General features: G+C 40.4%; 1 protein-coding gene across 2 annotated transcripts in view; it reads right to left on the reverse strand.

Annotated features, from left to right (window-relative positions):
• Positions 1-3,417: 3,417 nt before the first annotated feature.
• fnbp1l (formin binding protein 1-like) overlaps positions 3,418-13,038 on the reverse strand; it is a 31,340-nt gene continuing 21,719 nt past the window's right edge. Inside the window, exons 5-16 of one of the 2 annotated variants that reach the window (XM_083888708.1) lie at positions 12,835-12,897; positions 11,698-11,802; positions 11,001-11,129; positions 10,421-10,567; positions 10,083-10,322; positions 7,064-7,173; positions 6,636-6,768; positions 6,372-6,466; positions 5,410-5,591; positions 5,180-5,217; positions 4,968-5,088; positions 3,418-3,506 (exon numbers count right to left, since the gene is read on the reverse strand). In XM_083888708.1, the coding sequence (XP_083744834.1) occupies positions 3,499-3,506; positions 4,968-5,088; positions 5,180-5,217; positions 5,410-5,591; positions 6,372-6,466; positions 6,636-6,768; positions 7,064-7,173; positions 10,083-10,322; positions 10,421-10,567; positions 11,001-11,129; positions 11,698-11,802; positions 12,835-12,897 (1,371 nt within the window). In that variant the 3' untranslated portion in view covers positions 3,418-3,498. Of the gene's footprint in view, positions 3,507-4,310; positions 5,089-5,179; positions 5,218-5,409; positions 5,592-6,371; positions 6,467-6,635; positions 6,769-7,063; positions 7,174-10,082; positions 10,323-10,420; positions 10,568-11,000; positions 11,130-11,697; positions 11,803-12,834; positions 12,898-13,038 lie in introns of those variants that run through there. The other variant, XM_083888707.1, reaches the window with a different exon arrangement.

Consider the following 13,038-nt stretch of genomic DNA (forward strand, 5'->3'; position numbering starts at 1 on the left):
GAAAAAGAGAGAGAGAGAAGCATTGCTCTGGGTTATTAAAAATGTACACAACATGGTAAAAACACACAGATTTACATGGATTTGTAATGTTTTAATGTCCACGTCCTGTCAGAACCACGAGTACCTGCCGTTTTCTGTTAACGGCAAATTAAGAAGTGTGTTGATGCTGGTGTAAAACAAGGGTGTTGTGTTCATGTTTTCATGGTTGTAGGAGGTTCAGATGTCACCACAGGACATGAAAAAGCAGAGGAATGTAAAGAAGAACACGTGTTTGTTTGTTTTTTGGCTGGATGTTGAAGCAGGGTTTCAGTAAAAGAAACGTTTTAGCATCGCTAAGCTGATTCATTATTAGTTATTCCTGCATTATATTCAGGATTAAAGCACAGTGGATACTATAATACACAGCTGAGTGGTTATAGGTTTATTTTTGTTACAAAAATGATCCGTTAGTGTGATTTTGCTCATTTTAAAAGCTGCCAAACTCATGATTAAAGAGACGGTTCACTCCAAACAGGAGACGAAACAAAGAGATTACAAGAGTCTACCTGGGGTCAAGTGTCTGTTTGAATAATCATACATTAACATATGTGCACGTCAATTAACGATAATAAGCAGAGTATTGGTTTCAGTACTGAAAATCTCTTTTTTTTTTTACATTAAAATGAATTGCCATTGTTTTTCCTCTGAGTTAACTGGATATCTTTGGGTTTTGGACCATTAATTGTTCCAAACTAGTTACTGGAAGACATGTTTTGGCATCGGCGTTATTCATTATTGTACTCCCAAAAATCTAAGAACGGCTGCAAGAAAACAAAACAATTCCTTTTTTTCGCCCCAAACAACTGGTGTTTAATTAAAGGACACAATTAGTAGATTAATTGGTAATTAATAGTATGATGATCTGCAGCCCTATGCATGAACACATGATGGATCTTTGCACTTGTTTACAAGATAATCATATCAGAAAAAAACTAATTAAAACTGCTAAATCTTTGCCATTTTGACTCCCTGAACAGCTTTGATTTAAACCAGGTTATCATGGATTAGTGACTATTAGCGACTAATAATGTAATCCAACATTTTTAGAGGCATATTAGTGGCTAAAAAGGAAGACAATCTTATTTTTAATGTTTAAAGCAGTCTTTCACCAGTTAGATTACAGGGGTAACCCACAGACAAATGGCCACAGATAGATAGCAGAGGAAATGTGGAGTTCAAGTAACAACGACAGCATCATTCTATACATTTCACAGCTTCTTCAAAGAAACACAGATTACAGCTCGACCAGGAGAACCTGTTTCCTAGAGCATCAACAGGACAGGTTTTAAAATAAAATGTTGTTTTGCTCGTCTATTGGAAAGATAAAGAAGAACAAAATGATCGGAGATGAATTAACTGAAGGGATCTAGTAAAAATCATGCAGACGAGTGTAAAAAACATTTTTTAAGAAGAGAAAACTACCGTTTCCCGCTGCTCCAGCCTTCAGTCATTCATCCATTCATTAATAATCACTCGTTCATTCGATCAGATTCATATGCTGTAAGGGCAAAGTGCATCGGTTCAATTTAAAAACCTTGGTTTTCTTTGTGAGCGTCCAAACCAAACAATCCTAACAAATGAGTCGCCATGGAAACACATTCAGCATCGACACAAGGGGATGTTAATATGTACAATTCATTCAATGGTTTAAAAAAAAAAAATAACATCACGCATGTAGCACATGCGTGTCGTCACATTCACAATTACAGCCAAGTAAATGGGGACAAAAAATGTTTCCTGTAGATGCAGCCACGCCCAGGTGCCTGATGGGAAATGACGTCAGGCGGTAGATATGTACTTGTGTGTGTGTGCGGAGACAAAAAAAGATCCTCCACAGTAGAAGAACATGGGAGTTTTAAGGCAGAGTCTGACCTGCAACAATAACTTTGACAACAGTAGCCCAGTCTGGCGGTTTGGTGACGAAAGGCTGCCATCTGTTGGTCGGCTGGTGGAATCGCAACCAAAAAGGTGAGAAGTGGGAGGAAAAGTGAAGAGAGGAGGGTCGGGGGAAAAGGAGAGGAAGAGAGGTTTTTGTTTTCACCTGATAGTCCTGCTATCTGTCTAAAGAGTCGCTCTGATGTGACCCCCCCACTGCTGTTTGGGAAACGTTACAACAAACAAACAAATAAAGGAAAAAAACAATCATCAACTCATGCTGGACGTCCCGAGAAAACATCGTGATGAGACGACATCCATCACACACACTTTAAATCACCATGCGACCGTATGAGAGTGAGGGCAGGCATGAGGAGCAGAGTGGCTCAGGCAGGCAGACATCACCAACAGAGCACAGATAATGACGACACAGTTGAGTGAGTTCGAGCAATGGATCACCGATGTTGTTAGTGGCAGTAAATTAGTGTTAAGTAGTACCTGACCCTGACCTTCATAAACCCTGATGTTATGAGTTTTTCTTGCTTAAATAGGTTTTTATTATTCAGAAAATATGTAAGGTAAAATATTAATTGTAGAAAATAGTATTATTATGTAAAATCATGTTTATTTGAGTCTAGAGGGGAGTGAATTTGTTTGAGTTTGATTTTCAGTTGTATTTTTGCTGTATTTTCCTTTAATACCAAATATTTCTATACCATGAAAATCAATAACATCTTAGCTAAATTTGTTAAGTTTTTGCAAATTTGCAAGAAGAGAAGAAATTAAGAATTTATATAATATTCTCTACAATTGCAAAGGTAGGAATGAGCTGATACAAAGTAAAGGTATCAGTCCCATACTGGACAAAATCCCTGGATCAGATCGCACAGATAATATGAATTTTGATACAATCAATTCTTATTTATGGGAGAAGAATATTTGAATTATGCCATTGAAATAGCTACAAAGCAGATGCGTCTAGTGTTTTTTTGAAAACCTTTAAAATGGCTGTTGTCGGACTGATATTGGTATCGTGCTATCCCTAGATGCAGGTTGTACAGTTATTTTAATTTTGGTGGTAAATTAAACAGAACTGCTGACACTAGAAAAATAAGTACCCTACATTTCCTTAGAGTTAAATCTGTACATGGCAACACAGTTTAAATCTAGTTGTACTGGCTGTACCGTGAACCCTGAAGTCTTCTTGGTTTGATGCAACGTTACTTTTAAGGCAAATTGTACACGTTACCTACAGTTCAGGGTAGGACTTAAATATTAAATAGATTAAATACTGTACATTATTTGGAATTATCTCCCACCCGCCCCCCCCCCCCCCGTATTCTACGACCCTCAAAATCTGACCATGGATGTGAGAGCATGCAGACATGCGAACCTGGTTCCCGGCCCACTTCACCTCTCCTTCACCCCTCTCTACCTCTCTCTACCTCTCTCTACCTCTCTCTACCTCCCCTCCTCTCCCCCCCACCTATTTCTCTCACTCTTGTGTTCCTGCATCACCAATAAATCAGCAAACAGCGTGAGCCCTCCACCAGCCAATCAAATCGCCCGGCCACCCTGCAGCCCTCAGGAACCTGCAGTCACATGGAAGAGAACGCAAGTTACTACAACACACACGTGTAGAAAGAGAGACACAGAAGAAAGCACGACTACAGTGGAAGGAAGTGTGTGATCTTAAAGTGCTCATAGAGAGAGAGAGAGTTAAACAGGAGTAGACATTTGACTCAAAGACTGATTCAAATCTGGAAAGGAAAGAAAAAAATTCTAAATATTTTAAGCATCCTGCAAATTCTGTCTGTTCCTTTCATTCGGAATCAGAGTCTCTGACGCTCCTCCTCCTCGCTGTCTGAAAGACAAACTGATGTAGAATCGAGATCTGATGCTGTGCTGAAACCCTGTCCAATAGCTGTGAAGATATTTCATCCTGCCGAGTGACACTGCTTTAACTACACCTGCTACAAAGAGATATCAAAGTTTTTTAAAAAGGTATATGGTGCGTTTAAATGTTAGCCATCATTTCTTTTATCAACTGCAGAATAAAACCATAAGAGGTTTGTCTCAATGTGGGATCCGTGTTGAGGAAAATGTGGAAAACACCCACAACAAGTATTTGATTTGGACTCTCCTACGCTCGAACGCTGTAACAACGCAGCAGCAGATTTATAGTGTTTGACAGCCTCTGCGATCACGTAAGAATCTGCTGTCAGTTTGGTCTTATAAAGAATAAACCTTCAATATATTATGGCAAAAATTGACTAGTTGTGTTAACAAATCCTATGAAAAGGTGACCGATCAAGAGTATTAATAGAAGTTTCCTGGACATTTCAGATTTAAAATATTTCAGCTTTGTTCTGAATGACAGACAAAACGAGTTGTAGCAATGTGCAGTGTGAAACTTTACTTTCTCCAGTGAGATTCTGTAAGAAAACTGCAGTGAGGATACAACAAAACTAAAGGCTGGAACCAGACAAACCCTCTGCAACTGGAATGGCACAGATACAGATACACACACACGCATGCACTCACACAGCAATCAGACAGAAATAAAAACAAATAAAAACGGACAAATTAGCTTAAAATCAGAGAGAGAAAAAATCTACAGTAGTTAAAAGAATGGATAAAAATATATCATTTCTAATATATTACATAAAACAATCTTAAACAATCTTAAACTTTGATCGATAAGAAGTGGTGCTGCCTTTGTCAGTGGGGCTCAACACAGCAGAGGAGACGGCAGCCACACACACACACACAGAGAAATGTCTCAAATACTAGATCAACATCACTTCACTGCCATCATGTAGACTTAGTGCTCAGAAACAGTCCCACAGACAACAACTGATTAACAAACAGACTGAGGGATGAAGAGGGAAATCAGAAAAAAGGAAAGAGATGGACGTCCATGCGGGTGCTCAGCTTCTGTCTTTTTCCTTAGTGTTATGCATTGATGAACAGAGAGTAGAGATGGAGGGGACGACAGAAGGATGGAGGAGAGGTTGAGAGGACAGTGTAGCTTCAGATGTAGGTGACAGCACCTTTGCTGTTTTTCTCCATGGTGATTTCTACATAGGAGGTGGGGACGTAGCCCTCCTCGCCGCTCTGCTTCCTCGCCCTCGTCCAGCCGTCGCCTTTGTCCTCCTCGATGATGTACAGCACCTGCAAGAGATGACGAGAGACAATGTGAGATGAGACTCGGGCGGCTTGTAGTTGGAACGCCTGCTGCTACGAACACAAAAAGGAACATTACCTCATCTTCTGCCATCACCAGTGTCCCCTCGTTCTGACCTGTAAGTCAATCATAACAGTGATGTGGACAGCTGCATATACATGTTAACTCATGTATAAAGTTTTCAAGTTCTGTTAAAACTCAACTTTGCAGCTTGTCTGCTTCTCTGATTCTATTAAAGGCTTTCAAAATAAGAGCTGATAAAAAGATGACAGTTTTCTCAGTTTCTCTCTGGACGTTTTTGGTCTTACCGTCAAAAGAGTACAGTGCTTTGCAGTGTCCGATGACGGGCAGCGGGTCGTCGTCGTCAAATTCGTCATCAAATTCGTGAGGGTCGGGGTTGGGGTTGGGCTGCCCCGACTGTGAGGGAGCAGGCCGGTGGTGCGGCGTGTGATGCTCCTGACTGGTGTCGTCTGTGTAACTGCCCTCAGGACTGATGGGAGACAATGTGGCACGACTCATTTATACACAGCTACAAAAAATTTAGGACACAGATTATTCGATTGATCGATTATTAAGCGATTTATTTAATTAATTGTCGACTGTTTTGGTAATCGCACGTGTGTTTTCCAACTAATTAAAACACACTCTGATTTTTCAGCTTCTTAAATGTGAATATTATCTGTCGTTTTTGCTCAACACCACAAAGAAATTATTAATGATGATGAGTACATCATCATGTCTTTGGTTTGGTAAATACGAATCAAGGTTTTTCAACATTTTAAGGACCAAACAAATACTCTAGAGAATAAGCGACAGATTAATCAATCATGAAAATAATCATAAATTGCAGCCCTAATCCATAAAAAATATTCCCGTTTGCATGAATGCTATGAGATTATCTAATTTTCAAGTCTTCTCTCTAAAGTTCCATCAGTGAAAGACATGATAATATCACATAAATGAATATATAGCATTACCAAAATAAGAAAACACTAATAATAAATCTATTAGAATAAGATATTTGGTATGATGGTATTATTTTACTGGTCTGTAATTTTGAAATGATTTATTCTAGGAGAAAAAAACCTAAGTGTATACCAACACTTATATAGAGTATATACAACTTTTAAATGTTACCGTGTGTGAAGATATTTATGTGGGACTTTCTAGAAAGTCATTCAAAATGACATAACCGAAGAATAAATAATTAGGATCTGATTACGTTAGTACTAGTTATTTTTTGCACTGATCGTTCTGAAAAATAAACTACCTTTCTCTGCCTTGAGGAGCCTGATGGTGATTGTCAGCGCTGTGTCTTCTGTCTCCTCTGGAGCTCTGCTTTCCCTCCACCTCAGATAACCACGTCTGTCGACAGAGAAAAGCAGATTCTTCTGTTAAGATGACCAGTGTAGTATATTTAAATTGACGTCACCATGAATACATTTGGCCAGGAGGTGGAGCCATCACCACCAACATATATATATATATATCAGGGAGGGGGGAAAAAAACATAGAAAATAGATTTTAATCCAACCTCATTTCTGTGAAGTTCTGAGCGCAGTTTCTCCATGTTACACATGGTCTCTGATATCTTGGGTTGCAGGCTGCTGGGGTCTCCCATCTGTGGATTTTTCTCATACACGTCCTTCATCTTGTTCAAGGCGTCTCTGACAAAAAACACACAAACGTGTCACGGAGTTGACAGAGTGGACAGACGATAATAAACGGTACAAACGTGGACAACAACATAATGGGTTACAGCCTCTTCACGGTTTTCATCGCAGACAGGATTTTGTAGCGACTTATCCCACCCATTTTTCCTTATTTTCTCTTCACACTGCTCATTTTCCTGACTGGAAAGTTCTGCAAGTGGTTAGCGCTGCTTTCTGGAGCCAATGACTCACAATCGTAGTGTCAGAACTAGGTTTTCTTGTTGTTTCGTGTTGTTGTACGGCACCTCACCTCTGATCGATCTCTTTCTGCAGCTCTTTGTTGAGCTCGTCGATCCTCTGCTGCAGCCTCTTCCTCCTCTGCTCGGGCGGCAAATGACTAAAATCCTCCAGAGACGGAGCCTAATGAAGAAAAACAGGATTAAACATCGACATCTTTTTTTTTTTGAACTTGTTAGAAATTCAACTCAGGGGGAGGGGTTTATTAATATTACTGCTGATTGTCAGGAAATGGTATCGGATTAAAACTCAGTGATGCGTCAAAACAAAATCCTGAATCTTGAAACGATTCCAACCACAAGGTCCATTAGTGGCAGTTTTCGAGCTTTTAATGGTGTCATACTATCGTCCTTAGCAGCCGAGGTTTACCAGGTTGCCATGGAAATTTCAATACTGCACAAACTCATATTCGTCGCACAATATCATTAGTGCGATCGACTTCATGAGGAACTATTTCCAGTAGCAAGAGGAACACGGCCTGCAGCAGACGGTCCAGCTCAAGGGCTTGAAACTATTCATGTCTTTAATTAAAACACTGTATTACTCACCATCGTTAACAAGAGCATAACATGATTTAGTTTGGGGAACATTATGTGGGGAGATAATTCTATTTGGGAAGGGAACAGAAACTAATCATCACTAATGGGTTTATATATAGATATATTGGAGGCTATGGGACATCCTACATGGTTCAACTACTCCATATACACTCACTTACCATCTTGACTGACCACTGATGAATTAACCATAGCAGTAAAAAAAAAAGGAGACAAACAACATGGGATGCTGGTTAGTTGACAGTGTGTTAAACAGCTGCCTGTCAATCAACTCACAGCAAGCCAGTGACATGAAAACAAAGTTAGATGAACAAGTTAACGCACGTTCCTGCATATTCTTCTGTAGTTTGGATGGATCAAATAACAAGTGTCAAGAGTTCATGGTTACTTCATGAAAGTTACCTAACTACTAACTTTTCTCCTTTTATCAGCATTGAGGGAAAGCATTCTTGTAAAAAGAACAAGAATTAACAGGTGAAATCTTTTTTTTTGTGTTCCCAAAACAGAGATTAATATTATTTGGTTTTAAAGGATTTGGTTTGCATAAGCTCTGCAAAGATAAAAGTATTCCCTTTTCATCATTTATCCTGACGTTTCAGACTGGAATTCGTCTCTCAAAACAAAAAAAAAAGAATCAAACCAACAGTAGGTCAGTCAGTTCATCCATCTGTAAAGGTATGATGGCAATTTGACAGATTAAACCAGACTGAAAAAAGCAGTCAATCACAGGTGGATCCTGACTGAAACTAAGGGAGAAAACACTAGACTGGGTGTTAACAGTCTGAAACACTCTTTCCACAACATTCGTTAGTACATACATCACCGCAAACTCATGCCAAAACAACACCAAAGCCCCAAACCTGATGCTGATATCACAATTTAAGTCTTTCCCCACCCAACACACACACACTGCAACCAAAAGAGTCCAAAATCCCTCCAACACACACACACCATCTTTCACCGAGGATCGTCCATCTTGTGATCAGAGCAAAAACCTGTCTTATGAATAAAATACAGTGAGTTGGAAAAGAGTAGAAGGAAAAAGAAAGACAACCCAAGATACTGTCAAAAAAGGGATTGAGCAAAAGAAAACAGCATGACAGTGTCTGCAAGTTCCATCCAGTGAAATTATAATCATGAAAAAGACCAAAAAGAGTGCCCTAAGGACAATATTCAAGGCCAGTTAAAGTATAAATTAAGCTAAGGACCTGCAGACACTGTGTAGAAAATAGATCAACCTGTCAATCAAAACACACTGCAACGCTACTTCCTGACTGTCTCACCCCTCTCCTTAGGACCTTCAAATTCTGGGGGATTCTGGGTACTGAAGTCTTTATCTCAGACAGATATTGGCTCACACGGTCAGAGCTGAACCGGGGTGGGGGAAAGAGGTTGGAGGAGGACCGGGGACGGGAGGAGGAGGAAGAGGAGGGTGGTGAAGGAGGAGAGGAGGAAGGGGACTGGTTTAAAGAGGAGGAGAAGGAAGAGAGGACAAAGCCAGAAGTCAGGACAAAAACATTCTTTGGATAAGTGTGGTATTATTAAAAAAAAAAGTGCACTTTGATGTTTGGTTTTTAGCTCTCGGGGAAGTCACCTATAATGAGTCTTTTTTATTTCCTTAGTATTATGGGTCTGATCGAGTCATGAATGCATGTGTCCATGTGAATAAGGATGTGAATGTATGACTCTTGGATGACTTGCTCTCAAGTGAGAGCACTTAAATGTTTCAACACTGACTCAAACCGAGTCATTACAATCCTCCTGTGAGTATTCATGCGATATCTGACCAGAGGAAGTGGACTTTTTTGGGTATTATTATAATAGTATGGAGTAATGGAGATTTTCATCCATACTTAACTTTCTTTCTTTTTTAGTTAGAATTATTACACGCAAAAAGGCCAAGTGAGAATTAAGATAAAGGGCTGTAAACTTGCCACCGTGGGGGAACACACCTTTTAAAATACCCCGATGCAGCCGATGACTGAAGATAAACCAACAGCAGATAGGTAATGATTACCCAACACGGGCTGTATGGAAAAGGACAAGGTCCAAGCAGTGGGCCAGAGAAAGATTAGGAGACTTGTTTTTTTTTCCTTTAAAGTAACAATTAAAGGTGACAAATACCTTAAGCTTGAGACAAGCTGAGCACACAGAGAGCGACAAGAAAAGTGAATATCGGGGTTAATACAACTTAATATATGTACCTCTGCACAAAGTTTCCTTATTAGAGAGACAAAACAGTAGACCAGGATTAAAAAAACTAAAATGATTGTTGACAATGTGACTAATAAAGTCGCACAATGTTCAGCTGCAGGGCGGGGCTTTGGAAATCAATGAGGAAGTGAACAAAAGTGTTTGTTTTTAACCTGTTAATGACGCTTCACCTGCATCATAGCTTAAGTAATATATTTCTGATATATATATACATACATTTGTATCATCATCGTATATATGAAAAGCGTATACTTCTTGTACCTTTGGTTTCTTCCCAAACAGCCAAAGCTTGTTCTTGGTTCTGTTCATCGGGTGTTTTGGGTCAGATCGTGGTGCAGGGGCTCCGTCTCGGTCTCTGTCCCTGTCACGGTCTCCTTTGGGCGTGTTGCTGATGGTGCCGTCTGAACCCGTTCTGCTGAGGTTCTGACTGAAGTCCTCGAAGGGGAAGTCGCCTGGAGGCTCAAAGCCGGACTTAAATGACTCTACAACGATGACGGAATCCTGGGAGAGTCAGACGGAGAGAAAGGAGGCCACAGCAAAGTCAAAAATAAGTTCGCCCGCCCTCCAAACCTGCTCCCCCCCCTGACTACGCTACATACCTTTCGCTCATTGACAGCTTTGGCGGCAATAACCATTCCCTCTAGACATTTGGAGACGATGGGAATGACTTTCCGCTCCGCCTCGGCAAAACTCTTGTACGTCTCGCCAAGCTTCACCGTCCGACGTTCATCCATGTCCTGCAGATTCTGAGAGAAGAGCACAGCGAATAGATTTTACACCTACATTCTACTACTACTGACACTTATCTGTGTGGTAAGACAACTTGTCAAGAGTTAGCAGATCACTTCCCTGGAACGACGGCTGATACGACCTTAATATATTAGTAATGGTTTACACGAGACGACCTGCTAAGTTTAACATTTAATAGGGCACTTTACCAGGCGCTTCACTTTCTGTAAACATGATAGTGGTTTAAGTGAGGAACGCTAAAGCAATAGAAGTCACCACCATTTAGTAAATGCTACATTTGAACATTAAAAAGAGATTGTACAGTGCATACAAGGAAAACGTTCAGCTTAAAAACTCAAATTAAAAACACTTTTCAACTTAACCTAACAACTCTAGAACCAAAAATGATAAGAAGGGTTTCACTCATACCGACCAACACGTCTGGCATACCTTGAAGATGTGTGGTATGGCGTTGTTGAAATGTTTCCACTGTTCTGCGTTGAAGGTCTGGAGCTGAGAGGCGTATTCGTTCTTACTCTCGTCAGCCGTGTGATTCCGCAGGTAGAACTGGGCTTTGGCCTAAACAATGACATCACCGTCAGAATCATATTCACGTTCTGGACAAAAATGTAAGGACACAAATGTTGCTGCATTGGCCATTCAGGAGCCCTCGTTTATGAACTATGAATAAGACTTGTCTGTAAAAAGCTCTAATGCACCTCCTGTTATTCCCACAACTCCACAATTGTGGACAGCAGCTCATCCAAAAAAACATGTCTTTACTGAGCTGGATTTTGTAACTTTACCTCGATTCCGAAACTGTTTATTTTCCCTCAACCTTTAGGTCTAATTATACTGCAATGCATGAGGGGAAAAGAACAGCTACATTATAATTTCATAGGCATCAATTACACACTGCTAACTTTGAGTAAACCAAAATACTAGGTATGAAGGGAATGAGATGAGGTTACTGTGATTCCGTTACTGGATTATCAAACCTTTGTGGATTTAATGTCAATAAATCAAAATTACAGTCATGAGTCATGTGCCCACCATAGACATGCACACAATTACAATATGATATATAAGAAACAGCGAGTGAGAGAGGGGCTTTACAGCAGTGATGTTACAGGTGGAAGCCTCCTACCTTCTCCACTTCCGATTTGGTGGCGTTGATGTCATTATCTAACCGATCATAGGACACCTGGGATTTCTCCGCTTCCCGGCACTCTCGCTCAAACTTCTTTTTACTCTAAAAACAAAGAAAACAAAAAGGATGGCACAATTTAGATGCATCAAGTGACACTACAATAAATATCCTGGTCCCATTGTGCAACGACAAAAATAAAATAAATGTGTATATGTGTGTGAGTGTGTGTTTGTGAATTAAAGGCAAAAAGAGTCGACAAGGGAGATGAATCAGAGAGATAGTGAACTTCCTGCCAAACCATCTGGGTCACATTAGTAGTAAAGGAAATGCAGTGAATAGCTGAGACATTACGGTCTAGTCACTAGGTAGTCACTATTAAGACCACACACAAGAAATCTTTATCAGATGTTCAGCATTAAAGCAAACGCCGCTAATAGGCTTCAGACAAGACATGTATTATGTATATATTTAACAACAGCACTTAGGGTTTTTCCCCCTGCCCTCTTATGGAATCGTGGTGGTTAATTACATGTCTTGTAATAAGCAGACTGTTAGAAAACAACTCATCAAGTGGAATTGAATAACCTCAGAAATGAACAAATGGAATCTCACTCTGGAGCTATTTAGGAGCCAAGAAGAAGGCCGTCATGGGCCAAAAGTGGCACATGGGCCTTTGCTTTGGTTTGGAAGGAGCTTGTGTACACTGTGGCCTGCGTGTTTGCATATGTGTGTCTTTGTGAGTGCGTTTCCTGGTCCTGGACCTTGGCCTTGCGTCCCTGTAGACCAGGAAGTTTGCCAAGAGGAGGAAAAGGACACTGCTGTCTCTTCACAGTCAGAAACAAATGTTGACTGGTCAAACGTTGCATTCGTTTTTAACAAAAAAGAGCAGGCCGAGTCTGAGACGTTATGAAAACACTTGAAAAATACCAGTAATAATGTGTGTGTGTGTTTGCTAAACGATGGGAATGTGGATGACTTATTTGTCATGCAGTTAGCTTTGTTAGCATAACAAGTATGTAATGAGTGCAGCTGGCTGACCCTAACATTATATACGGTGTATTTACATCAACACATTTCACTCTCCCTGTACCAATCCTCCACCCCCCCCCCCCCCCCCCCCTCCTCCACACTTACACTGTCCATCTGTTTCCAGCAATGATCCAAATGCTGCTGGGCCTTCCTGCCCTCCTGTAGATGCTGTCCGAATACACACACACACACACACACACACACACACACACACACACGGAAACGCAAAAACAAGAGACATACAGGAAAATACACATCAATATAAAAACACACACAGAATGACAGGACTGAAACAATAAGGATTCACTG

The sequence above is a fragment of the Microchirus variegatus genome, assembly GCF_963457635.1.
Source record: "Microchirus variegatus genome assembly, chromosome: 4".
NCBI lineage: Eukaryota > Metazoa > Chordata > Actinopteri > Pleuronectiformes > Soleidae > Microchirus > Microchirus variegatus.